The sequence below is a fragment of the Phoenix dactylifera genome, chromosome 4 (assembly GCF_051530095.1).
Source record: "Phoenix dactylifera cultivar Ajwa chromosome 4, Ajwa_hap1_PhDact_Kaust_v1.1, whole genome shotgun sequence".
NCBI lineage: Eukaryota > Viridiplantae > Streptophyta > Magnoliopsida > Arecales > Arecaceae > Phoenix > Phoenix dactylifera.
The window spans coordinates 39,796,012-39,823,772 of NC_143193.1; the positions used below are offsets into that span (position 1 = coordinate 39,796,012).

At 36.6% G+C, this 27,761-nt stretch overlaps 1 protein-coding gene across 7 annotated transcripts in view; it reads left to right on the plus strand.

Moving 5' to 3' along the window:
* Nucleotides 1-3,946: 3,946 nt before the first annotated feature.
* Nucleotides 3,947-27,761, plus strand: part of LOC103696538 (ribonuclease H2 subunit B) — a 66,426-nt gene continuing 42,611 nt past the window's right edge. The window contains exons 1-6 of one of the 7 annotated variants that reach the window (XM_088719843.2): nucleotides 3,962-4,142; nucleotides 4,383-4,427; nucleotides 4,514-4,578; nucleotides 8,914-8,979; nucleotides 13,959-14,060; nucleotides 23,136-23,212. In XM_088719843.2, coding sequence (XP_088575969.1) covers nucleotides 4,530-4,578; nucleotides 8,914-8,979; nucleotides 13,959-14,060; nucleotides 23,136-23,212 — 294 coding nt within the window. In that variant the 5' untranslated portion in view covers nucleotides 3,962-4,142; nucleotides 4,383-4,427; nucleotides 4,514-4,529. Of the gene's footprint in view, nucleotides 4,143-4,382; nucleotides 4,579-8,913; nucleotides 8,980-13,958; nucleotides 14,061-23,135; nucleotides 23,213-27,761 lie in introns of all 7 variants that reach the window. The other 6 variants (XM_088719842.1, XM_088719841.2, XM_088719844.1 and 3 more) reach the window with 6 other exon arrangements.

Below are 27,761 nucleotides of genomic sequence, written 5' to 3' on the forward strand. Positions count from 1 at the left end.
TAAATATGAAAATGGATGGGTGTTCCCAAAAAAGCACTGAATTTTGATGCTGAAAAGGTTAATAAGAACTTAGGTATTTCGTGGGAGATTTATTTCGACCACGTCTTACTGACACTTGTACAGTCAATTCTCTTTATTTTATATATTACTCATCTTACTGATCAGATGATTTCCTGAATTGACTCAATATGTCAACCAACTCCATAGAGTACTGTTATATTGGCTAATTGGGGTATGCTCTTTACTTGAATCCGTTTTGCTGAGAATTGAAATCTCAGACTTGAGGGTTATAAGCTAAGCGTTGCTAACTAACTCAAGATAGATTAGTGGAAGTGTCAATGTAGGAGATTATATAACCATTGGGAAAACTCTTACACTGTATACCTTTTGCTAATGATCACCTCAAATTTGGTGAAATGGTATTCTTCTTTTCTTTTTAACTGGACAGGAAATCCAGATTGAAAATAGGATGAGTTGGCACTTTAAGTGGATTAGTTGAATACTAGATAGGACGTTTTAGACCGGCGGTGGTATGCTTCTAGCACCTTTCCTGATGAGTTTGTCTTCACATTTCTTGATAGCCTAATGACATGGTGGTTAATCTAATAAATATACAATTTGAAATGGCTCCATTTAAGACCTGCCTTTCCACTGGCTCCTCCATGATCAGGAGTTGAACATATTAGAGATCCTCCTCAACAGGCTATGTACCCGAGAAAACCTCTCTTATGTTTTCCATACTGGAAGTAAAATAGCAAAGTGGTTTTCTTTTTGAATACATCTATTATCAATTTTGGAACCATGGAGGGTGTGGAAGTTTTGTAGCTTATGATTAACAATAAAATTGCTAAGTGGATAGAGGATGGTGGTGGACGGAGCGGCGTTTCATGCGGGGGAGGTTCCCACTGTTACTGCTAGATTCACTTATGAGAGGGTCAGGGACATCTGGGGTACTCATTCCACTGTCATAGCATCCAGATTTGCCCTTGTTTCTTGGGTGCCCTTACCTCTTGGTAATCTCAAAGTGAACTTCGATGGACCAGTCATCGGAAGAGGTCGGATTTGTGATCAGAGACCATCTCGGCAGGTTGATAGCGGCGGGCGGTCGGCGTACGCCTGATCATACTGCAGTTGGTGTTGAGCTATGGGCAGCTTGGGAGGGTATCTCCTTTGCGAGGCGGGTACTGGGTGCTGAGTGTATATGCCTCGAGAGAAACTCTTTAGTGGTGATTGATTGGATGCAGGAAGTAGATAAATATGGTGATGGTCATCTTCTTATCTGCGACATCCGCAAACTGATTCAGGAGTTGAGCTCTTTTCAGGCGCTACATGTATTTCGGAAGGCGAACAGTGCTCCAGACTGGGTCGCCTTCTTTGCCGGGAAGATCATCTTGACTTCTTTGGGGGACATTCTCCCTTCCTTGTACTCTTTATGTTGTTTTGATCTGGGAGGATGTACTCACATAAAAGCTATATGAATTGCCGTTTTCACCCAAAAAAAATATACTAAGGGGTTATAAAAGAATCTTTCAAAGAGAGCTCGAGATGACCGATAAGGAAAAAATTGTGGCGAGGGTTTCCTCTGCCCCCTCTGCGGAAGGAAAGGAGGCTATTATGGATGTTGATTGGCCGGATTTGGTGAGGGCTTCTTTGTCGGGCATTTCTATAGTCCCAGATCTGAAGGCAAAAGGGGCGAATGGTTTGCCTCTAAGAAGCACATCGAGTCAGAATAGTGCAAGGGAGACAAAGTCTGGCAAAGCGGTAGTCACTTCTAAGGGCTTGTTTGGTTCGCGGGAAAAGGAGGGGGGAAAGTGTGGTCAACGGAAAAGTAATAAGATACCTCTTATTTGATTGGAGTTTTCAAAGGAGAGAGATGGAAAAGTTGTATTCCTATGGGAATATGATTCCTACATTTTCCATGAGGCAAAAATCACTCCATCTTTATTTTTTTCCAAAAAGACCCTTCAGCATTAAATAAGCATTAAAGACCTAACTTTTATTAAGGGTATAATAGGAATTACACATAACTTTCCCAAGAAAGTGGATGGTCAACCAAACATAAACACTCTAAAAATTTGTCACTTTTCCATGTTAAACCAAATATACTAAAAGTACATTCCCAGGCATTCTCTTCCTCGGAATCTTCTTCCCATGAATCATATTCTTAGGGGGGAAATGCTTCCCGCGAACCAAACGAGCCCTAAGGGTGACAATGTCTGGTTGTCTAAGGAGCTCGTCACTTCTAGTGCCTTTTCCCCTGTATTCTCTTATCTTTTCTAATTTTATTGGTTGCATTCACACCCGTCGTGTGTGAGCCACCGTTATACAAAAAAATAAAAACCAAAGTGAACCATTGAACTGTTAGTATATAAAATAATTAGAAAGATGATGAATCCTTTTTCAAAGAAGAGTCTCCATCTCAAATAGTTATTTTATTCAAAGGAGGAGTGAGAAAAATCCTTCTAAACTAGAACAAAGCTTGATATAACTTGGTGCAGGTAGAATGAAGTAAAAATAGGCGTGCAAATAGGTCGGGTTGGACTGGGTTATGAGTGATCCCGACCCAACCCGGTTCCTTATTCGAGTTCTAATGTTGGATCCAGATCCAATCTAATAGAAAATCGGCTCGAATTGGGTCGGGTCAATTGCTAAAAATTCTGATCCAACGAGTCATTCGAGTCGGGTCGAATCCATGTATAATTCGGTCCCAATCAAAAAAATTCGAGTTCAGATCTGGTTCAGGTCGAATCTAGTTCGGGTCTTCCTCTCTTCATTCCTTGTTTCACTTTTCTTTTTTCTCAAGTTATTTTACCTTTCAAAAGGTGCCTTCAGTCTCCTCTTAGAACCAGAAGCTACAATGGTCAGAATATCATATCCCAAAACTTCAATGCTGAGATTCATGTTAATATACCAAGCTCTTGTTTGCCTCCTTTATAGTGCTGCAAAATATTGAAAAAGTGATAGCAAGAATATAATAAAATGTTTCAACTCATATTAATTTCTATGTGAGATAACAACAACTACCATATAGAATCCAAGTAGATGTGGAATTTCATGATTGTTAGCATTAGAAAGCTCTTTTTCTATCTTGGAGATACTAAGAGAAGCTTTCAAGGAACTTTTATACTTCGGTTGCTGATTTACTGATGATGTTCAAAGCTAGCAGGTTAATTAATAAAACTTATGCTAGTTAGCATCTTTTATAGACGAACAAAGATAGGTGGGTTGTGATGTGTTTGTAAATATTGAAACAATAAATTATGATTTCACAAATTTATATGTTTGGTTCTGCAATTAGATTCAAAAGTTTTCTAATATAATGAAATTAGAAATTTCAATTCTTGTAGACCTTTCTCATATCTTATCCTCTTGTTAATTTTCATTCTATATCTTTATTTATGTGACGATCAGACGCCTCATATTAAGGGTTTCGAGTAATCGTACGACACCAATGATACCAGTATTTGTAGTGCGTTGGTACTGCCAAGGCATTTCGAGTACCGGTGTTCTACTGCTGAAGTAGGCGCATCAAACAGTTTTAACCAATCCATTTAACTAATTCATATTTTAACTTGGATAGTTCAAATTTGAACGCATACGGTCAATCAACTTAATACTAACATCCAGGGTTGGAAAATCCAGAATTGTTCAAAATTCAAATAGGCTGGGGTGGGTTGGATCTGAATACAGGAAACTCAAACTTGATTCGAAAAATGGAATGGATCTAATTTTAGAATTCAACTCGGCCTATAGCTTTCCAAAATAGGGCAGGTCGGATCTCAGCAGGGTCACGGTTTAATCTGACGCGGTCTCAAGTAAAAACTGTTTTAAACAAGGGCAAAGTACTTTTTCGTATCTAAGCAGACTGGGTCACGGTTTAATCTGACGCGGTCTCAAGTAAAAACTGTTTTAAACAAGGACAAAGTACTTTTTCGTACTCAGCAAAGCGAAGGTCGGGGAAATCTCTCTGGTGACTTTCCGTTTCCCGCGTCATGGGAATTTGGGTTTAGGGTTGGGTTCCATCCAATCTTTCGACTCGGTTCGATTTCTCTCCTGTCTGCCGTAGTCTCTTTCTTCCTTAGAGGCGCTTACAGAGGACGGACGGCGGAAGTCAGCCGGGGGCGCCAGCACCGTGGCACGAAGTATTTCCTCCTCTCTCCCTCTCTCCCCTCTTCCTGCCGGCGGCAGCATAACCCCCTCTCCTCTCTCTATGTGTGTCTCGCTACCCTCCCGATCTGCGCTCACTCTCATTCCTTCTCACCGTCTCACATTCTCTTCCCCCTTTCCACCCCCCTCCCGCCTATTCACGAAGCTAGCAATTTTTGATTCTTTTTACAATTTTTCATATATTAATAATTTTAATCTATTTTTTCTATATCTAGATGTTATGTTACTACGGCATCATGATGTTACGGGTTCAATTTTAGGTGCATTTTCCGGTTCGATAAATTAAAACATTGCTTCGGACGATTTTATTTAGCATCCTTCAAACTTTGGTGTTTCATTGAAGCAGTAGGGATCCATTGGGCATGGCGTGGTTTGATGGATTGGAGGAACCGCGTCTCCTTATCAGTCCTCGTAAGTTCCTATGTGTAGCATTACTTGAGTATTTGAGTCTCGATGCTAATCTCTCTCTCTCTCCCCCTACTCTCTGTCGGCACCATTTGCTCTCCTCTTAAGCTATTTTCGTTATTTAGCATTTCGCCCGCAGTTCTTAATTTTTATTGTTTTTTTGGTTTGGATTGGCTTTTATATAGCTTGCATATTTTTTTGCCATTGAACGAAATAGAGATTAATTAGTCAGCTGAACTGTCTAATTTATCGTTCATAGAAGGTTAGAATAAACAAGGGAATTAGCAGATGTAATGAGTATCCATTGTTTGCTAAAAAGAAAAAGAGTTTCCACTAGATGTTGGTGATGATGGGAGGTAATCAGGACTTGGGAGACTTCAAAATGCTACTGGAGTTTTTTTAACAGGATGAATAAGCTCTTGAATGCTAGTGCATTGGAGCCATTTGGAAGGAACATCCTAGATAGGATGGAGGACTACATATTCAATAATTGATGCTCAATTGGCACAAACATCTATATTTATTAAGATTCATACATGAAGGTGATCATGTTGTTTGAGTCACATGGGAAATATCGTTGGGTCCATTTTATGTCTTTGAAGTCTGTGCATAACTAACTTTTCTAGGATATAAATTCACACTTCTACTCCTTAGCCTTGTGCTTTCCTGAACTAGCCCCGAGGTCATTGGAATAGGCTTTAACATTTTTTGACTTGAAGGTAATGGTGCTAATGCTTTCATACATCCGTTCATATCTCAGAATATTTAATAAACAACGACAGAAGAAAAACAAAATTTTCTTGAGAGAGAGAAAGCGAACATTGTGCCACAAAGTCTTATAGCCAAGGAATGATTTGTGAAAAGGAGTTAAAAAAAAATAAAACTCTCACCTAGTATTCAAAAGATAAAATAGTAGAAGATACAAGTATTAGAAGGCTGTTTTGAAAAGAAATGTAAAAAATGGAAGTCAAGGTTGGTTGCTAACATTGAACTAACCGATACAGAATATGCTGTAAAATGTTATGATGGTTCCCCCCATAATTTAAAACAAAAAGAAACCCAAAATAATAGAATTTTGTATCACATTTACCATGTGATGTTTAAAAATACTTGTTGAGCTTTAACCTTTAATTAATAGATCCACTGCCATCAATTATAAGAAACCATGATAAACTGGAATTCTTGAGACCATACCTTTTAAGACATTTTTTTCTTCGGAACATACTCAAGGTATTTGTCTCAGAATCTACTTAGAATTACTATAAAATCCATGCACTTTATACCGAAAAAAGACCACATGCTAATATATGATATTCATGATTTTGCTTGGTTTAGCCCTAATACCTACAGAGGATGACCTATATTACCACAATCATCAAAATGAGTCCTCCAAAATTACCCTGTAATTAAGTATGTTGCAAAATTTTGCCTGTTGCTTATTTAGTCAAGTAACTTTTCCTAAAAAAAAAAAACCCTACAAATAAGCACAGATCAATTAGTGCCGTAACTTTCTCAAAAAAACCTTGCAATTGACACCTAAAAAAAAGAAACAAAATCGTGCTGTAAGCATAACTCAGCTAGGGGATGGTTAGCTCAATAATTTCAAAGTTCTGGTTCTCCTAGTAGTTCAATTACTTTGATCTTACCCATTGAATCTTCGGTCAAGGTGTCTTTCAATTAGAAGTTAGGTCTCCTAATTTCTCATCTTCTTTACATGTTTGCATAAGGACTATAACAGGACTCTAAAGGCAAGTAAGACCAAATCTTGTTTACGTATAATCTAACAAAAAAGGGACCAAGGAATGCCCGTACCGGCACCGACCGGGTTGGTTTGGTCACAGAAAACGGTTTTGGCCTTGTAGGGGCCGGAACTGGCCAGTATAAGGCCGAACCGGATGGAACCGGACCGGTTCGTCCGATTCGGCCAGGATTTAATGCCACAACGCGCGTCTTTTTGGCCGGTTCGTTATCGGTTCGAACCAGACTGGACCAGTACCGAACCAGTCCGGTGGCCGACCGGTACCGGTTCGGCGATCCTTGAAAGGGGCAAACTAATAATGGGAACTTCCTAAAGAGTAAGGTATGCTGTTAGTTCCCAAGTGTCTAACCAAATCTCGGTTAGACCGAGCAAATTTCAACACCCTCTAACATATTTCTATTTAGAAGTTACCTTTCTGAATAGTTTTCAGATTTGAACTTTATCTTATATGGAGATTGTGTCTGGTGTATCAACAAATTTAGATCCAACTCAAATAAGCATTATCGAGCTTGAATTGTAGTATAAGATATTGGAATATGATTTCAGATTGGATTAGAATCAAGAGCCTTATATTACCAAAATAGCCTAGTTGTGTGCATATAGACACATCCTGTATGTAGACATACAATGCATCACGTATTCTTACTTTAAATTTTGGAAATTAAGATGTGTGCACTTATGACTGTGGGCTTATAATGGACTTGCATACAGTGAGATCCATTTCTGGTGGCCTCTACCTTTAAAACCTTATCAGACTTGAAGTTGTGCATCGGACAAATCTCAGTTTGTTTATTTCTCCAACCAAATGGATCCATCCATGTATTGTATCACTTCTCTTTTTCTAAGAAAGGGATAATGATGCAATATATACTCTGGTATTAGGCAGGCTGTTGGAAGTTTGATATCCATTTAATCATGGAACAAAAATAAGTTACACATTCACATACATGTTTTGGTTCTTTCATCAAAGAGAAAAGTAAAATACATATTGGTTGTATTAATTCATTATAATTTTGTGATGCTGCTTGTATATCTAAAAAGCAAGTTATGATTTAATGACCTTAGGGCTTTATTTTTCAAAAAAGGAATTCTAAAGCATGGCATGAGAATTTTGTACTTTAACATCCTTTAGCAACCTATTGGCCCCAGATCTAGTATAGGCATTTTAAAAGTTCATAACTCCAATTTTTCTCTTTAGCATGGAGTAGACTATCCCATGCTGCAGGTTGAAATATTTATCTCCACATCGAAGTGAGTTAGGGATGGTTTAACCCTTTTATTTTGTGCTAATATATGCTGCAAGCAAACTGGGCCATGGAGTACAGTATGTGAAGAAACCTAATCCACATAACTAAATGTGAAGAAACCTAATCGACGTAACTAAGATGAAGCAACATCATCATAGATTGACTAAATAAACAAAGGTTTGATGCTTAAACGAGACTAAATTGTGGAGGGAGATGGAAATTTAAACATGCTAAATGATAATATTATTAATTTTGGTTGGTTATATTGGACTTCTGCAGTCTATAAGCTGACCATTATCAACTTGTAGTGTAGCATGTCTCTGTTATTTGTTAGTATGTGGGTTTATATGGGCTAAAATATATTCATGAATCATGTAGTGTATGGACCTGTCCTGCTATGATTTTGTGGCATGAAAAATCAAATCACATGGTATACAATGCATTCACATAGGACAACAGGGTAATAGATTGACTCTGTTCAAGAAGCATACACATTTAGCATTCTCCTTCAGACTGTGATAATTAAGACTTGACTAAGATCCACATCATTAGTTGTTATCCTATTTTTCCCACCTAAACAGTTTTAAGTTTCATAACATGTTAGAGTTTATTATTTGGATGATCTTGGTGCTTAACCAATGATTTCTGATGGAACATGAGATGCAGAAATTGATACTTGATGCTTATCTAAATGATGCACTACATTATGCTGCTCCTTCATAGAGAGCCTAGTGATATTGATTCTCCAGGGTATCAAGTATGTCTAATGTCCTCCATGTGGACAAGTTTGATGAAGTGACCCTAGTTGATGTTGTTTCGACAATTGAAAGACCATGGCTGCTTTAGATGGTTCAGACATGTAATTACATTGAGAAAAGCTAATTGTGATCATAAATGTGTTAAAAAAATTCTAAAACAGATAAAGGAAGGATCAATGGATTATCTTGCATGATATTAGTGCATATTTGATGAATTTTCTGTTTATATCTACATCAATGAGTGCAAAAACTTGACACGATGAGGTGCAATATGAACCTCTAAACTAATTTAAAGGTACGTGACAGTTTCGCCATACTTTAAGTTGAAGATTATCTAGTCATTTTATCAAAATATACTTTATATTGCCTTGTCACCTCAACTTTGTTATGTACTAATGATAATATCACTTTTTTATTAATGCTTTGTCTAGTTTGATATATTTTTGTTAAATTCATAATTCTGTACTCCACAAAGTATATGTTAATCATGATGATATTTTGTAATGTAAATGTCAATGAGTTAAATTCATTGATTTTTCATTTCACTTACTTGTGATGCCTTGTATTTTGAATGCAGAGAAGGATACGACTACAAATGTAAATGCAGAAGGATGTATCCTATCTTTATGCCATCCAAAATCAGGTCTACTTATTATTTTTGGCTTTGTTTAGCGTAGTTGAAACCATGGAGGCTAAATAAGGATAAATTTGATATAATGATGCCTGATAGTGTTAATTACAACACTCTATGTTGTTGCTTTGCCTAGTAGTGATCTATTGGTATTTTGCTAATACTTGTATGATACTAATTTTGAATTTTCATTAATTGGCCTTTATTTCACTAAAAGAAAACTAAATAGAAATGGCGAGCAAAAAATGTGCTGATTGTGCATGTTGAAAGTTGTTGCAAGTAACTTTGAGCACATTCTATATACAGATGTTGCGACTACAAATGTATAAGCATATAATTAAACTATACAAGTAGTATATTTGGATAATTCATTGCATGATTTGCCTAACTTTGTGAACTGGCTGGTTTGGGCATATCGAATTAGACTGGTTAGGGATTGGCATAGACTCTTGAATCAGGATGGGGCTAGTTCGCCCACTTGTGTTCGCAGTTCACCTATTAAAATAGAACTCCCCGGTCCACACCCCTTGCATTTGTGTGGGTCGCCTATTAAAACAGACCTCCACACCCCCCCCCCCCCCAAGTCCGCTTGCTTGAGAGATTGTTCAAGAGAGTGAGAGCGCTCCCTTGCCCTGCACCTGCTCATGAACACAACCCACGTTCGATGATTTCAGAATGTGCCCCCCATGCTTCGCCATCCTTGTTCAATGATTTTCGGTAAGTCTCTACCTCCCTCCCTCTCCCTCTCCCTCCCCCTCCCTCCCTATTTTCTCTCTCGCTCAGGTTAGGGTTAGGGTTAGGGTTTCCCTCCCTCCCTATTTCTCTCTCTCGCTCGGGTTAGGGTTAGGGTTTTCCTCCCTCCCTCTCCCTCTTGTTCCCTCCCTTCCTCCCTTTCCATCTTCCTCCCTCTCTCTTGCCCCCTCTCCGCCCTTGGTGATGAAGAGGGCATTTGAGCCCTCTTTCTCTCTCTCAACCTCTCTCTCCCCCTTCGTCTCCTCTCTCCCTCCTTTCTCCCTCTCTCTCTCCCTCTTCGTCCCTCTCCGATTCTCTTTGTTTTGGTACGCCTCAGAATGGTGTAGTACGAACTTGTACTATATCGAACCGATCGCCAGTCGATACACCCTTCGGTGCTGCTTTTATGAACCTTGATATATTGTATAATCATAGATGGCCTATGTGCAGAACATTGTAAAATATATTTTAATAGCAGAAATGCTAACATGTAAATGTAGTAGAACCCTGCCAGAAATTGAGCTAAAGTAGAAAGATACTGGATATACGGCATTTGGTGCTTGAGATAACACTCCAGAAGCTCTCCATGGAAAGAAGATAAGACTTTTCTATAGGCTCATGAGTTAAATTTGTTGCTAGGTTAGAGTCTGTTTGTTGCAAGAAAACAACACAGGAAACCAAGAAATTGCTGCTCTTTGGAACCAATGAATATTTTTGACAGACAAATATGTGAAGGTAACTATCGGTCAGATGTTGCTTCAACTTGGTCATCTGTTGTCCTTTGAACTCGATGTTGTAGCACTTGCGCCTTTAGGATTGCCGACTCGAAAGCATGACTGGATGATCCCAATCTATATCATGCTTCGGCCCCTTATGGAATCCATTCTTACAAGTTTAACGAACACATGTTATGCATTTTACATCAATAGATAACTACTTAATTAATTATTTAAAAATTTATGAAATTACATTGTAATAAAAAATTATTGAATTAGTCCAGAAAATACTTTTACATTATCTATATGTAATTACCAATCTTTAATAATTTTTATAACCAATTATATATTTTAGTTATTTTTTATATAATACACTGATATTTAATTACAAAATACCTAGAATATTAATTTTAATTCAGATTAATGTAGAATCCTACAAGGAATGCTACATATATTTTTATCTCAATTGATTGTTATTTAATTAATTATTTATAAATTATGAATTTTCATTGTAATTCAAAATAATCAAATTATTACGTCAAAAAATACTTTTAATTTATCCATACATAATACTAACATTTCATAATTTAAATATTTTAAATTATTTTTAAGCAATACAATAACATTTAATTATAAAATATCCAAAAAATAATTTTGCTTTGAATTAGTGTAGCACATGACCAGGAGTGCTACATATGTTTTTCTTTGCCCATTGGTATGCACAAATGACCACTAAATTTTTAGTTTCATTTAAAATTGGGCCTAGATCTTTACGAGAATGATCATGATCAAATTTAAATAAATTAGTATCAAATATAGGGAGAAAGTAACATCATACCCCCAAATATGCTACCAATATTACAAAAAAATGGATTATTTTATTTAATATTATTTTTTAATCTAAAAATATATTTCTAATGTAAACATTTATAGATTTAACAAAAATTATGATTTTGGCTGCATTGCATAGATCATCTATAGATCTACATCATATTTGAAATCATGGCAAAATTTTTTTTGGCATGATCTCTTCTCATTTTCTCCATTTTTTGCCAATTTTCGGCATGAAATATTAAAAAAAAGAGAGAGGAAAGGGGAGAGGTCTTTTTACCTATGTTGGTTTGAATCTAAACTGAAATCCATAAAAATCCTCCTTTTCTCTATTCTTCGGATGGGAAAAAAATAAGAGAATGAGGCAGAGAAGGCAGAGGAGGCTTTCTCTGCCTCCCTCTCAATTATTAAAGGTCCTTTGGGGCAGAAACACCCTATATTGAGTGGAACCGTGTGGTTCTACTTGGTTTAGGGCCGAATCGCCTGGTATTGGCTGGAATCGCCTAGTTCGGGCCCTGTTCTGAGCTGAGAAGGCATCATGTCTCAGTTCGCCCTTGATATGGTTTGATACGCCCTGAACTGGGTAGTTCGTCTAGTACTGCCGACCTTGTTGCATGTATTTAACATAGAGGCAAATACACCCTCTAAACCTTGTTGCATCTAAACCTGTATTTGGCACTCATACCAGGGTACATATGCCATAGTGGTTGATAATGAATGCTTTAGAGTGGTAAGCTGCTAAAGGAAATGGGTTGAGATAGTTCCACATGTGCAACAAAGATTCAGGAAGCTTTGATTAGGAAAGTTGATCAAATATTTACTAGGAGAGCTAAAAGGATGGGAGAACCTAAGATGACATAGATGGTTATTATTAATAAGAGGTTACGATGACTTGTTGTAACGTCTGAGGTTGCCCTTGGTGGAAGTTATTGGCCAGTCACAATGCCTGCTCAAATAGCTGGGACTTTATCATGACAAATTAAAGAGTGGTATCAATCCCTTGATCTTCCTCTGCACATTTTAGTATTTCCACCTATTTTCAAGAAGCATGTGTGTGGTGGGTGTTGTTTGAAGTTGGGCCCACTTGTCGGAGGTCTAGCATCTTTGATACATGTTTTTTAAGTTTTATATGTCTTTAGTTTCGAGTATCCATGTTGCATTTCATCATGAAAAAGTTTTAAACATTTATTCATGTTCAGAGGCTTTAACTGAAATAGCTTTTTCTTGTATGTAATCCAGCTTAGCTTTTAAGTTAAGGAACTGAATTCATGGGACCTGACATGTCAAGGATGCCTCAGTTCTACTTCAAGTCAATTAGTTAGAAGACAACTAGGAAAGAATCAAAATATAAATTAAACATTGGTTGATAGTGCCACACTAGACTGGCTTACCTATTCTGTGATATGGAGTCATCAACTTAGTCCTAGAACAAATGATTTTTATTTTTTTGACTCATTTTTCTGCATTCTTGCCAACAATTTTATTGGTTATGGTCATTGCTTTTTGATGTTAGATGAAAATATGCAAATGTTACTATTTTTTTCCCTCCACATTCCTTTTGTTATTTGCATGTGTTCACCAATCAAAGTTTGCTGGTGAGTAATATTGAACTATCCAAAACGTAGCAGCAAGAATGTCAATTTGCTTAAATAAGTAGAAAATGATAAATGTGAAAAGCATATTCTTGTGATACTATTGGGGTTGGAATTTGAGTTTGTGTTAAATAGCTGAATTCTTTTGCCACATGGAGGACATGGAACTTGTCTGATAATTTGAAGTTGTTATATGATAAATTAAAGTTGGGTGGATGAAGTGGTGAAATTTTGAGCTGCTATATGATGGGCATATGCCTTGGTAATTTATGTAAAACGTTTTGTGATTGGTTACAAGTTCCCCAGTATTATATAATGAGTGTTGGGTAACAAATAAGCTTAAAGAAATAAAAGTTGTGGCATCAATTGAAATTTTTTTGATGGATCTGGGAAAAGTAGGAAGGATAGACCAAAGATTGAGGATATAGTGGAGGCATAAAAGCTGCAGCACTTAAAAAAGAAAATGATGTAAAATGGACGGCATGTTAGGGAAAGATGGAATTAAGATTCGAGGAGGCTCCAACAAGAAAACATGCTCTTAGCTATGTCAATTGGTCGAGAGGATTGGAATATCAAACATAATATGTATGGAAGTGCAAAAAAGGATTTAAGAAACTTCACAACAGCATTTGTCCAGCGTTAATATAAAGAAATGGCTAGCATATGATATAATGGTAATGGCAACAAACATCATGCCAATTTTGCTTTTACTAGATTTTATACTTAATGCATGTATACTTGTGCTCAAGGTTCACAGTCTTGGTATTGGACCCCATTTCGATGCCACACTAACACAATGTCGGTACGGTACGGTACGAAATTTTTGTGGCGTATCGAGTGTCGGTACACCATCCGTACCGAGTACCGGTACTGAACTGGTACGGTATGGTATGCCTTGTACTGCTCGGTTCGGGCCGATACGGCATACTATGCTTATGTATGCACCCTAATAACTTTCTTTGGTTAATAGTTTTGTTGTGTCATTTTTTTTACCAGATAATCATGTGTTTCAGAAGAATGTGCCTTTTATTTACTCCATTGAAGTCATTCTTTGACATTCCTTAATAGCTTTTTGTTTAAAAACATTTCGATCATGTATTAGTTTTTGTTTATTTAACAGGCAAACCAACAAATTATGTCTTCTCAGCTGGAAAGTTGCAGGAACTTCATTGGTTTAAGCAATCCTGTGGATCTTGGTTCCTAGGGGACTATGTATGTGAAGGTATACTTAAATGTCTCACTATATTTTCTGGTTAATAGCATATAGTGCTGCATCAACTAGTAATGATGAAATGATGATCTTCTTGCCATTGGTTTTCCATATTCTAATCAAGTATTTACTCTCTTATTGATATTTTCACTGCATTACACTTGAATTCTAGCAATCTGAGGGGTTTTAAATATCAGTTTTGTACAAAGGTTTAAGATTTTGAGCTAGTTGATGTTTGCTTTCACAAAGAAAAAAAAGAATTAGTTGATGCTCAGGATGATATTATTTAGATATCTGTTTAGTTGTGAATGGTGAGTCCATTGAGCAAATCACTTCCCTGCCAGGCAATGTAGGAAGTAGGATCGGTAAGTTCAAGGTGCCTGTTGGTTAGTTTGATGCTGCTTCTTAGCATATGGTATGGTTTCATGAGCTGCTTGAACATAGGCTTTTCCTAATTTCCAGTAAACTAAGGAATTTTAACTTTAGTGTCATATAATGTTGATTTATAAATCTGAACTAGTTGATGCTCATGTTGAGATTACGTTGAAGATTTATTTTTTAGTCCACACATGATGAGTTCAAGGAACCACATTGATGCCCAATCAAAATAGGATAGGTTAGCTAAAATGTCTTGTTTAGTTTGTATTTGCTCCACAGCATATGGTTTGCATGTGACAGATCCAAGAAAGTGGGCATATCTTTGATTCACCTTGAGGTGGATCGAATTGGTTCAGAAGGATGTTCTGAATATCTTTAGTTGCTTATGGCTTGGGAAGTTACAATCTTATCAGTGTTCTAGAAGCCAGTTGCAGTATGATGGTAGTCATGGGGCTAGATTTAGCTAGAAGACGAGTGTTTAGGCAGAAGCTTAAGTATGTTGTATAGAATATTAAAATTAGTGATAATTTTTTATGTGAATATAAAAATCAGACATAGATTATAATGAAATGCCTTCGTAATTATCTAAAATTACAATTTTTCGTGCAAACTATACAGTTTGTTAGTTGATCATTCCAAAAGAATATGCCCCTCTATTCGCACAAAGTTATTCAGACAAGAAAATTATATTATATGATGAAAAACTAATACAAATATATAAAACAGATGTTGAAGAATGACTGAAACATGTAATTTGTAACTAAGCAAGGTCTGGACATCAATAAGAAATGGCGAGGAGCACGAGATTGATATTGTTCCTCCATCATGCCTAATGTATTGACCTACCTTCTCTAATGCTTAACCTGCCTCAAAATATAGTCCAAAGTTGACTTGCTTAACTAGCTAGCCAGCATGCATTTAGGTAGTTAGGCCCTAAAGTACAAGATCAAGCTTGCTAATTTCAATTAATTGAACTTGGTTAAACCTAGTTTTGAGTCAAGCCAAATGTTTTGAATGGCTTGATACCCTTAAATATAGCTGGATTCAAATCAAACTTGATTCAAGCTCATTGAGAGCTTCAAATGCAAGACCTTGTTTTAACAATGAATACCCGTGATCCATTAAAACAACAAATTGCCAAAGTCTACATCTATGTAACCGACCACATCTTAAATTATAACAATATGACAAAACCATCATATTAATTTTAGCTGTCATATTTATTTTAGTAGCTGAATACAAATAAACTTGATACATTTTAGAATATGTGTGTATTTGTACCTGAATCTGACCTGACTCGACAAATGCTCAAGTGTGGTTACTGTAGTATTTGATATTTTGTTTCCATTTTTTGCGCATTCAGACTGTGTTGACCTTGTACCATTGTATGTCCTATACTGATTGGTGATCATTATAGGTTTGTAGCTCAGTCTTTAATTCCCTCTATACATGTACTAGGGCATTAACAAATTGATGGGGGCAATTATTTGCTCAGCTCCAACTGGACCTGAAGTCTTTAATTGGCTTTGCTAAACTTAACTCTTTAATTTTCTAAGTAACAAATTGATGGGGGCAAATATTTGCTTAGCTCCAACTGGACCTGAAGTCTTTAATCGGCTTTGCTTAAACTTAACTCTTTAATTTTCTAAGCTTGGTTTTGATACTTTCTCTATTGGCTTTTTGGCTCGGATTCAACATGGCTTAGATCTATGAAGGTGAAAACATTTAACTCATTGTCAAAGAAGTTCCAACCGGGATGGCGAAATCGATAACATGATTGCCAACATAAACATTGTTAACAAGCATGTTGGGTCTAGTTCCATCAAATGCAGCCTATATGTTTTACGACCAATTCATCAGCAATGGAATCACATATTTCTATTTAACTTATAATACTAGATAATATTTAGAATGGTCGGTGATTGTCAAAACAAAGCAATCAAAAGTGGACTAGAATTTGAAAAATTTCTAGTTCTAGAGGTTAATAACCCTTGATCTTTTGTTTAGTATTTGGAAGAATATGAGATGTTACACAATGATATGCCAATCCTTGGCTATCACTAGCTAAATAGAATTATTTAAGTCCTTAAAATACAATATCTCATTGTCCTCGTCAACCTTATGGATAGAGGCCAGATCCTAATGACAATTGTTAGATTGGTTTAAGGCTGGAATTATCAAGGTATAAGAGTGTATTGCTTAAAGGTGGGTAGGATATGTGCCATACGAACGATCGTGCTGACAAAGGGTATTGATCAATATGATCTTTTTGCCCTTGATATAGCTACTTTTACCCTCCAAAATCTAATTTTGCCTTTTTATTAGATTTTTTATACATTAATGCTATGCTTTTGCAAAAAAATATGGCTGAGATATTGAAATTATCCTAGTCATGATTTACTTGGTGTTGAAATCTATCAGAATCATTTGTTTAATTCTTCTCTGTAGAAACATGCAACATAAAACATTTTTCAGTTGTTTGGTAGCTAATATGCTGACCATATTAGTAAAGTACAGTTAAGTCCTTATGATGGAGTATTACATATATTACTTATCTGCCGGGCCTTCTTTGAGCTGAGCAATCTTGATCCAAGTGACTCGGTCAAGGTCCTTTCATCTAGCTTAGCTTAGTCTAAAGTTCCAGATTGGCTACTGAAACCAAAGCCCAATGTCTGCCGAACCGGGCCGAACTGCCCCGTTCGGCCTGCTCAAATTAATGTTTTAAAATATTTATATTTAAAAATAATTTTTTTAAGTTAACAATAATTAAAAATATATGATTAATACCAAAAATTATGAAAAATTAGTAGTAAGTAATACAAATTTCAGAAGTATTTTTTGAAGTAAAAATATATTTTTTCTAAATTTATGGTATTTAAACATATTTTTTAATTTAAAAATTATTAAATTTATATAAATATATAAAAGAATATGAAAAATTAGTATTATGTATTAGATAAATCAGATATATTTTCTAAAGTAAAAAATATATTTTTTTATTGTAACTTAATTTTGCTATTTTTAAATAATTGAGAAACGATAAACTTGCCGGAATGGAACAATCAAAGAAAAAGGAGCTAGAGCATGACATTGGTTGGGATCATGGGCAAATGCTCTCGGGCCGGCACCATTAGAAGTGCAACTGGTGTAACACAGTTCAAAGGAGGGGTAACCAGTTGAAGCAGTACTTAGCTGGTGGTTACCCAGATGTATCTGTGCTGAAAATGCCCATAGAAGTTCGGCAGCTGATGAAGCACTTCACTGATTTCAAAGTAGCAAAGAAGAGGATTTTCAAGAAGGCGAAGGTGGACTACTGAGTGGCAGAGACAACTTTGTATCACTCCAAGGCAATGTTCATCGAATCGGTCGGCAGATGGGACGGTACGGTACTGACATGGTACGCTTGGGCATGTCGGTAGAACCGGCATGCCCAATTTTTTCAGAATTTTTCAAGTTAATTTAATTATTTTTGATGTTTCTATGATCTCGGTTTAACTTAAATGATGCATTTTATTATTTTAAAATGATATAAAACATAAAATGATTAGTGAGATGTTGTATGCTACAGGAAGCAACATAAATTTAAGGGCATGCAAGCTCCTCTCCAGCTAAATTTGGTGTCCATTTATTCAAGTTTTGATACGATCATGCACATATTGGTCTAGGCCTAAATTTTGACAAAATTAAGAAGTAGCCTTTGATGCATGCTGACAAGTCTAAAAAATATATATAGCATTCATTATAGGGTTCTACATGGATCTGAGCTCAAGAAGCAACATAAAATATCCTCAAATCAAATAGTGAGGTAAAAAATGTAAAATAATATAATCAATTATATATATTTAAAGTACAATATATATACTGATATCAAAAATCTCATTGAGTGGTGATGCCTCTTGTAGATATACAGATCATTAGCATAGTCAGAAGGCACAGCAATCTATCCCTTTAACCAAGCAACGTTATTGTCTTATATGTTCATTCTATAAAAAAGCGCTCTGAGTTATAAACACTCTCGAATCTCTCGCTGAAGCTCTAGTTTTGAGAGGTGTCCTCTAGCTGATAAACTGTCTGATAAAATGACTGTGAATAGGCCCATCTGAATAAGCCGGCGGCAAAATGCGATCCGTAAGATGCTCTGAGCTGCATGGGGTAGTAACCATCAGAAGATGCCTCAGACACCATATCATATATGTATTCATATGGGTTATAGGCTGCCCGTGGCTACGGATAATAGGATCCAGTATACGACTCGGAACTTGATATGTCTATATATCCTACTTTACGTGCGAGGTCATCTGCAACTACATCGTGTCCTGAATGACCTCCAGGAGCCCGTTTTCTATATGCAATCGGACCTTCGTGGGCTCTACTAGATCGTGCAATGTAGTCCTTGTGTAACATGTGTAAACGGAGACTCACCGGTGAATCAAAGACCACCCCGTGCCTATCTAATAAATAGTGGTTTCATGTCTTCTACTCTCTTCTTGGTCCGTAGATCCATGACCACCATAATTGCTTCTCCTAGAGGGGCACGAAGGGCAAGCAAGCAGTTGCTCATCATGCCAAAAAAGAAAAAAAAAGCACCTGCAGCCCCCATGGAGTGTGGAGGAGCCAGTTTACTTAGATTCAGAGACCAGGAGCAGCAACGATGACAGTTCTGGTAGTCATGGATCTGCTGGCTAGAAAGAGAGTGGAGGACATGAAACCACCGTTTATGAGACAGTTGTAGGGTGGTCTTCGATTCAACGGTGAGTCCTAGTTTACGCATGTTACAAAGAATAGGGACCACAATGCATAATTTGACAGAGCCTGTGAGGATACGATTGCATATAAGAGATAAGCTCCTCGAGGTTATTCAGGAGGATACGATGCAGCTGTAGATGACCTCACACGTGGAGTGAGATACATAGACGTATCGGCAATGACTATCGAATTGGTCCAAACTGCCCGGTTCGGGCAGTGCTAAACCGACCTGGTGCGAGACCGGGTCGGTTTGCTTGTTACATTCAGTTTTGGCCCTGTACTAGCCGGAACCCATATAGAATCGGCCAAAATTGGTCACTTATCGACCATAACCGGCTAGTAAGTACCCATTAGGAGTATCGGCAGCTGTCGTAAGTAAGAAAAGTGAATCTAGATATGTTACACATTAGGAGGACATTTATCTGGTATTAGATGGTTACTAATATGATACTATCTTATAGGTACTTTTTTTCAATATTTTTTGCAGCTGAATGGTGGATTCATTTTGGGCTGTCCACGAAAAATCTTAAGTGGCTAGCTCTTTTAAATCCTCTTTCAGACGGTTTTCTCGAGTGGCTGTGAGCGTAATTAGTCCACTTTCGTCTTCATCCATAGTAAGTAGAACTGTTTCACATGGAAATGCCTTAACGATCTTGTATATGTTCACTACAATTTGAGATTGAGGCTGAAGTGCATTCAGAAGGAAGTGGAGCTCAAGTATACAGATCCGATCCATAGTGCTTTTGTTGATGATGAGAATAATCCTATGATCGGATGATTTATGGGCCAACAGCAGGATCTGGAGCTTGATGAGCGAGGTTCACTTCCACGACCAGCCAGTTCTGTAGCCAGCGAGGCTAGGGTCAATGCAGGGCAATGGGCTGAGTGCAATATTCCATGCGTTCTTCCAGCTGATCAGCCACAGCCACAAGAGACCCAATCACCACATGACTCCTTGTTCGAGATATCCTTTCAGAGATATGATCGAGAGATGCTTAGAGAAGGCCACTATGATACCTGATCGACTCAGTCAGGAGAGTGACATACATCCTCCCAACATAGCTAGGCAGAGAAGGGCATGAAGAGTAAGAAAGTAGCTGCCCAACACACCAAAAAGGAAAAACAAAAGGTACCTACAACCCCAATGGAGTGTGGAGGAGTCAGTACACTAAGATTTAGAGACCAAGAGCAGCAGCGGTGACAGTTCTAGTGCTTATGGATTTGCTGGCCAGAGAGGGAATGGAGGATAGGAGACCATTGCTTGTGAGACAGCCGCAGGGTGGTCTTCGATTCTCCAGTGAGTCCTAGTTTACGCATACTACGTAGGATAGAGACCATGGTGCACGATCTATTAGAGCCCGCGAGGATATGAATGCATAGAGAAGATGAGCTCCTCGAGATCATTCAGGAGGATATGATACAGCTGCAGATGACCTCGCATGTGGAGTAGGATCCATAGATGTATCAGGTTCCGAGTCGTATACTGGATTCTATTATCTGCAACCACAGGCAGCCTATGATCTATATAGATATGGGTGTTGATATGGTGCGTCTGAAGCATCTTTCGGTGGCTACTATTTTACATAGCTCGGAACATTTTACGAGAAGAATTTTGTTGCCGGCATATTCGAATGGGCCCGTCCACAGCTGTATTATCGGCAAAAGGATATTTCTCAGAGCTAGAGCTTCAGCGAGAGATTCGAGAATGTTTATAACTCGACGTGCGTTGCTTATGGGATGAACGTATAAGACTATAATGTTGCTTGATTAGAGGGGTGGGCTGATGTAGGGATGGCAATCGGGTCGGGTCAGGCATAAACAGGTCGGGTCAGAAAACTATAAATCTGAACCCGACCTGTTTATTAAACGGATCAGGAATTACAAACCTGAACCTGACCTGTTTATTAAACAGGTAACCCGACCCGACCCGTTTAACCTGTTTAATAAACAGGTAACCTGTTTACCCAACCCGACCCGACCTGTTTAACCTGTTTGCCCAACCTGACCCGTTTAACCTGTTTAGACCTGTTTAATCTGTCCAACCCAACCTGTTTAACCTGCCCAACCCGACCTGTTTAGACCTGTTTAGACCCGTTTAACCCGTTTAACCCGTTTAACCTGTTTAACCCGTTTAACCTGTTTAGACCTGTTTAACCTGCCCAACAGTTAAATGGGTTAAACGGTTTAAACGGGTCAGACATCTAAAACCCGTATCCGACCCAATTAATAAACAGGTTAAACGGGTCGACCTGTTTACGACCCGAACCTGTTTAGGCCAAACCCAAACCTGTTTATGGCGGGTCGAACACGGGTCGGGTTGGCGGGTCGGGTCATATTTTGCCACCCCTAGGCTGATGTGCCTTCTATTATGCTGATGATCCTGATATCTACAAGAGTTATCACCAGTCGATCCGATTTTAGATATCAGTATCTATGTTGGACTTTAAATGTATATAATTTTTTAATTTTCACATCACTACTTGATTTGAGGATATTTTATGTTGTTCATTTTATAATTTGTATCATTTTAAAGCAATTAGATGCATCATCTAGATTAAACTGGGATCATAGAAACATTAAAAAACATCATAAAAACTTTAAGAAAACATCAGAACAATACAAATTAGACTTAAATTTATTGAAAAAGTTTAAAAAGAATGATTACCAATTAATTTTTTTTGAAAACTCCAAAAAAAATAATACCCATACCGGTTCGTTATGGTACCAAACCGGTATCGAATCCGTACCGGGCGACAACCGTTATGGTCCCGGTACTGGTTCGGCGGACTTTGCATATCAGGTTTTTAGTCTTATACTGGATTCTATTATACGCAGCCACAGGTAGCCTATGATCCATATGGATACAGATTTGGATATGGTACGTCTGAGACATTGTCTTCTGGTGGTTACTACCCTACGCTGCCTGGAGCATCTTACGGGTCGGATTTTGTTGCCAGCATATTCGAATGGGACCCTCCACAGCCGTATTATCAGGAACACGTCTCAGAGTTAGAGCTTTAGCGAGATATCTGAGAGTACTTATAACCTAAAGCGCGTTTCTTATGGGATGAACTTGACTACAATGCCTCTTGGTTAGAAAGGTGAGCTAATATGCTTCTTGACTATATTAATGTTCCGAATATTTACAAGAAGCATCGTCACTCAATGAGATTTTAGATATCGGTATGTATGCTGTACTTTAAATATATATAATTGATTGTATTATTTTATATTTTTTACCTCATTAGTTGATTTTAGGATATTTCATGTTGCTTCTTGTAACATGCAACATCTCACTAATCATTTTATGTTTAGTATCACTTTAAAATAACAAGATGCATCATTTAGATTAAACCGGGATCATAGAAATATCAAAAAATATCAAAAATATTAAATTATACTTAAAATCATTGCAAAAGTTGAAAAAAATTGATTACCAATTAATCAAACTAGAAAAGCTTAAAACAAAATTTGGGCATGCCGGTTCGGAATTGGCACGCTCAAGTATACCATATGTCGGTATGGTACCGAACCGGTACCGTACTAACTCATCCACCGATCGGTATGGGTTCCGGTACTGGTTTGGTGAACCTTGCCAAAACTCATTGAGACCTTATGCTTTGATGTGTAGGGAAAAGATACACAGGTTCATTTTGATTGTGCTTTAATATGTTTCGAGCACTTAATGACATTGTAAATGGAAATTTCAAAACTGACTATAAGCTTTGAAACTATAGGATAAGTTTTTATCCTTGGGTAATAAAATGTAATTACGATTAAATGTAAGATTGTGGCCATGTATGATTGAACCCTTTTACTGAACTACATATTCAAGGTGATCTGCAAATCCAACAACTTATGCAATATTATAGAGTTAAAACTAATAGCTCCGTAGATGTTTTAAAACCTAAATAGTTATCTGAAATTATTTTTTTATTTTTCCTTGTTTTTCTGGTATAACAGATGGCAGCTTGTATATTGCGACTCCTATTGACCCTATTTTCATCCTCTTGCCAGTTTTTGAGGCTGCCCGTATGACGGTAAATGCAATACAAACTTAGAGATCTTTAGCCAAAGTGAAAAATTATGGTGTTTCTTATGCTCTGTTGTAGGTATGCCTACTAATTGATCATTAATGAGAAACTAAACTAGGCTTTATCTTGTCTTTGAGATTTTATTCTTTACATGAATATCTTTTGCATATGATTCATAATGCTTCTATTTGCTTTAGTATGCATAATATGTTAGGTTACTAATGTAAAAACATAATCAAGCAACCGTATATGTTTTTCTTCTCAGTTAAAATTTAAATTGAAGTAATGAAATGGATTCTTATTAACAAATTCATTATTACATTCCTTACACGCAAGGTGTATTGTGTATTGTGCTAGCTGTAAGTACAAGGAGAAGGCTGGCCCCATATGATCAAATGCCATTAAAGATAGTGTCAATATTCTCTTTTCCTTATTTTCTTTACCTTGCATTCCTTTCTTTGACTAGTAAAACTAACTTGTTTATGGTGGATTTTGCATTAAAGTTTCATTTTGACTTTAAAAGTCAAAGGTCATTTTTTTGGTTCGCAGGAAAAGAAGGGGGGAGAGTGTGGTTAATGGAAAAACAAAAAATGCTTCTTGTTTGGTTGGAGTTTTAAAAGGAGAAAGATGGAAAAGTAGTATTCCCATGGGAATATGATTCCCATGTTTTATGAAAAAGAAAAATCCATGAGGGACATGGGAAAACTACTTTCTCATTTGTTAGAAATTGAGGTCCTTTTTTGTTTTCCAAAAGTACCTTTAAGCCATTAAAATTCTTGGGTAAGGTTTTTTTTCTTTATTAAGAGTATAATAGGTATCTTTGTTGCCCAAGGTGACAACCCAAGAGGGGGGGTGAATTGGGTTTTCTAAAAATTATGTTCCCTAATTTTTACTTTGAATAGAATGCAGCGGAATAATAAGATGTTATTTACTTAAGCTCTAGGCAATTACAAGTAAAGCAGTGGAAAATTAAGCTAGAGCAATTATACTATGGCTTTAGGGTGCAATTGATCTAAAATTAATTTTTAGTTGTATGATCAATTTTAATCTATGTGTATGGTAAGAATGGAGTGGAAGCTAAGCAAATTCTAAACAATCACTTATAACTCTATAGAAAACAAAGCTAGAGATATTACACAATCAAGCATGAATGTAAGGCATGAAATACAAGAGATAAGGCATCACAAACACAAAGATGTATAGTGGTTCGGTGCACCCCAGCACCTACATCCACTCCCCAAGACCTCTTGGAAATTTCACTATAATCCCTCAGATTACAGTCGGTTGTTTTAGAAGCTCACAACCCAACTTGTTGTTTTGCGAGATCACAACGAACTCGGTCGGTTTTCACAGGCTCATCGACTAGAACCAACCGATTGTTTTCACGGGCTCACAATCCAACCCAGTTGGTTTTTCCAAAGGCTCACCAACCACAACCTTACAACGATTGTTTTCCGGATTCACAATCAACCCAGTTGGTTTTCCCAAAGGCTCATCAACCACAACCTTACAAAGTTGGTTTTTCCTTTGGCTCACCAACAAACCTTAACCCCTTGATTCAATCCCTTGATTGAATCAAGTTACAAGATAATAGAGCAAGAGTTTAAATCAAATACAAGCTTCTCAAATAAGCAAATATAGCAAATATAAATAAGTAAAGTAAAGAGATGAAGCCCTCAAACAAATTTGTAGATGGAGGAACTCGGCTTCTTCTTTACTTGACCCTCTTCTGATTTTGCACGAAGTAGAGGATCACCGAGGCAGCACACGGATGGAGAGGAAGCTTTGGGATTCACTTGGATGCTCTTCTTCTCTCTATTTTACTTTGAATGGCCCTTTTGTGCTTATGGGAGATTTTCCTTGTAATCTCTTTCAAAACTCTTCCCTAAATGTTCTCTCCCACTTCCATACCTTCTTCTCTAGCTCTCCTTTTGATTTTATAGCTTTAGAGAGAGTGGAAACAAAAATCTAGCCGTTAGAGACAAAAATAGAGCCGTTGGAATCGAGAAAAAACTAGCCGTTATGCCTCCCAGCGTGCTCGAGTCGACTCGGCTGAAGTAGGAGTCGACTCGGCTGAAACAGGAGTCGATCTGTGAATAGTAGTCTGCCGACACTGTAGCTGGGAGTCGGCTCCGCACTGTAGCGCTGAAGTTGGAGTCGGCTCGAGATCACTGTAGCGCTGAAAATCAACTTTCTGTCTTTTTGTTTGTTCTCAGTCGGAGTCGACTCGTAGAGTGCCGGAGTCGACTCGAGCACTGTTTCTTGAAACTCTAGAGTGCCAGAGTCGACTCTAAACTTTCCGGAGTTGACTCGAGGACTATTTTTTTGAATCTTTCTTTGAATTTGCTCCTCCAACTTAAATCCTTTGAACTTGAAACTTGGGCCATTAAATTGTAGCTTTCTTCTAACTTTTCTTGAGAGCTTTTGAGGCCTTCTTGTATTTTTCCAACTTGCTATGTTCCTTGCAAAATAAATTATTTTTTCTTCTTGCAACACAAACATTAGTAATTATACTTCAAGGTTTTGTGATCATCAAAATCAATCTTTAACTCAATCTTTGGGTCATCAGTCTCCCCCTTTTTGATGATGACAAAACTTGTAGTATGTGCAATATAAAATATATTGTGTTCTAGGAATAATGCATAGCTAAGTTGCATGAAGTAGAAAATATATATATTTAAAACATACTTTATGATAATGCTTTAGATTTAATCAGCGTAACACAATCAACATATTTCAATTTAAACTGATTTGTATTCAATTCAAAACATAAAGCATTATGAGCATATACTTAGATATTTCTCCCCCTTTTTGACAACATTAAAAAGGTTGCAAGATAATGAAACATTAAGCACAAAGATAAGAATACTCAAATATTTCTTTTTCTTTTTGTACTCTGATTTGTATGTCAAATTATTGCAAGAATATGAATCATATAACTCAAGGCAATAATGTTAGAAAAAGATAAATGAGCATAGATCAGAGCCATTTTGGATAATTTCAGAGCAAATTATGATGAGAGCACATCTAATGTGATTCCAAGGATAGTTTTCAACTCAAGTGTAGATGGAATCTTTCTTAAGTTAAATCAAGAAGTACCACAAATGATATTCAAGAAAAGCACGAATGAAAATCTAACCTCTCTTCAATAATAAGTATGAAAGCTTGTTCATTTAAGATCTTTTGCCCAATATATTAAGTATTTTATCCACATGAGAGCAATTTAATTAATTTTCAGAGTATAAGATCAAAACTTATATACTTGAAAAACATATCATCATGTTGGATCATTAATTCTTAATGACTTCAAAGTTCTTTTATGATAATAAGAGCATTGGGGCACAAATACCAAAATATGGATCCATGCAATTTTTGATACATCTTAGAGCATACATAAAATTCAAAGCTTTGAAGGTTCTATTAAAGCTCTTTTAAAGACTTTATTCCTTTAGAGAGAAACACATTTTAATATAAAAATAAATTGGCACAGGATTGAAACTCTAAAGAGCAAGCCAATAAGAACTCATTAGTGAATTCCAAAATAGATTTTCTAATAGAGACAGATGAATATATTTTTTAAAAAAAATAATTTTCAAAACAGCTGATTTTCTGATTTTAAAAACTATAAATCTATCATATGTAGCAGCTACTTTTAAAATATTGTTCACAAGAGATACTCAAGAAAATTCAACATTATTCTCCCCCTTTTTCATTAAGTTAGAGGCTCTTAAGATCAACTGTTTGAATTGCAATTTGGTTCATGATTTATGTATAAGATATATTAACCAAATAACAAGCCTCAAGGTGTATCATAAAGATTTTCAGATTTAAATTTCAGATGATACATATTGGAGAGTATTAGGATCACTTTTCATTTAATATTCTTTCTCTCTCCTTTAGTTATAGATTAATGCGATTAAGTTCCATAAGATCTCTCCTTCTGAAATTTTCTTTCTCACCCTTAATTGATCATTCCATTTAAGAGTTTAGAATTTGAAGATAATGTTCAATAAAATTGTCAATCTCGAAAATATATTTTCTATAAGTTTCAGCTTATTTTCATAAGACTCAAGGTTTGAGATAAGACAACCTTTATAGAACTCATCTCAAGGTATAAACTTATTATATAATTAAAGCAAGTCTTGCAATATAAGGAGGTTCATCAAAATCAATTCATAACGTATAGAAGATATTTATCAAATGGACGTGATATTTTGCATTTAGATTGAATATCCAAAGCTCCCCCTCAAAAGATGCATTCTTCTTTAATCATTCTTTTCTTTGTTGAATTTCAGATTTTGATGATAAGCATGAATAGAACTGAAATTCTATGATATCAAGAATGTAGAGTGATCTAGAATTATTCAAAATTTATAGCAATCACTCTTTTTTAATCTTTCAAGAGCAAGTTATTCTTTGTCTTAATCTTTGAGAAGATGTAATGAAATATTAGTCACAAAATAATTCTTTTGAAGCTCAATTTCTTTCAAAAGCAATTACATTTTCTTTCTTTTAAGAGTCATTTGAGTGAGTTAAAATATTTCTAGCTTTAGGA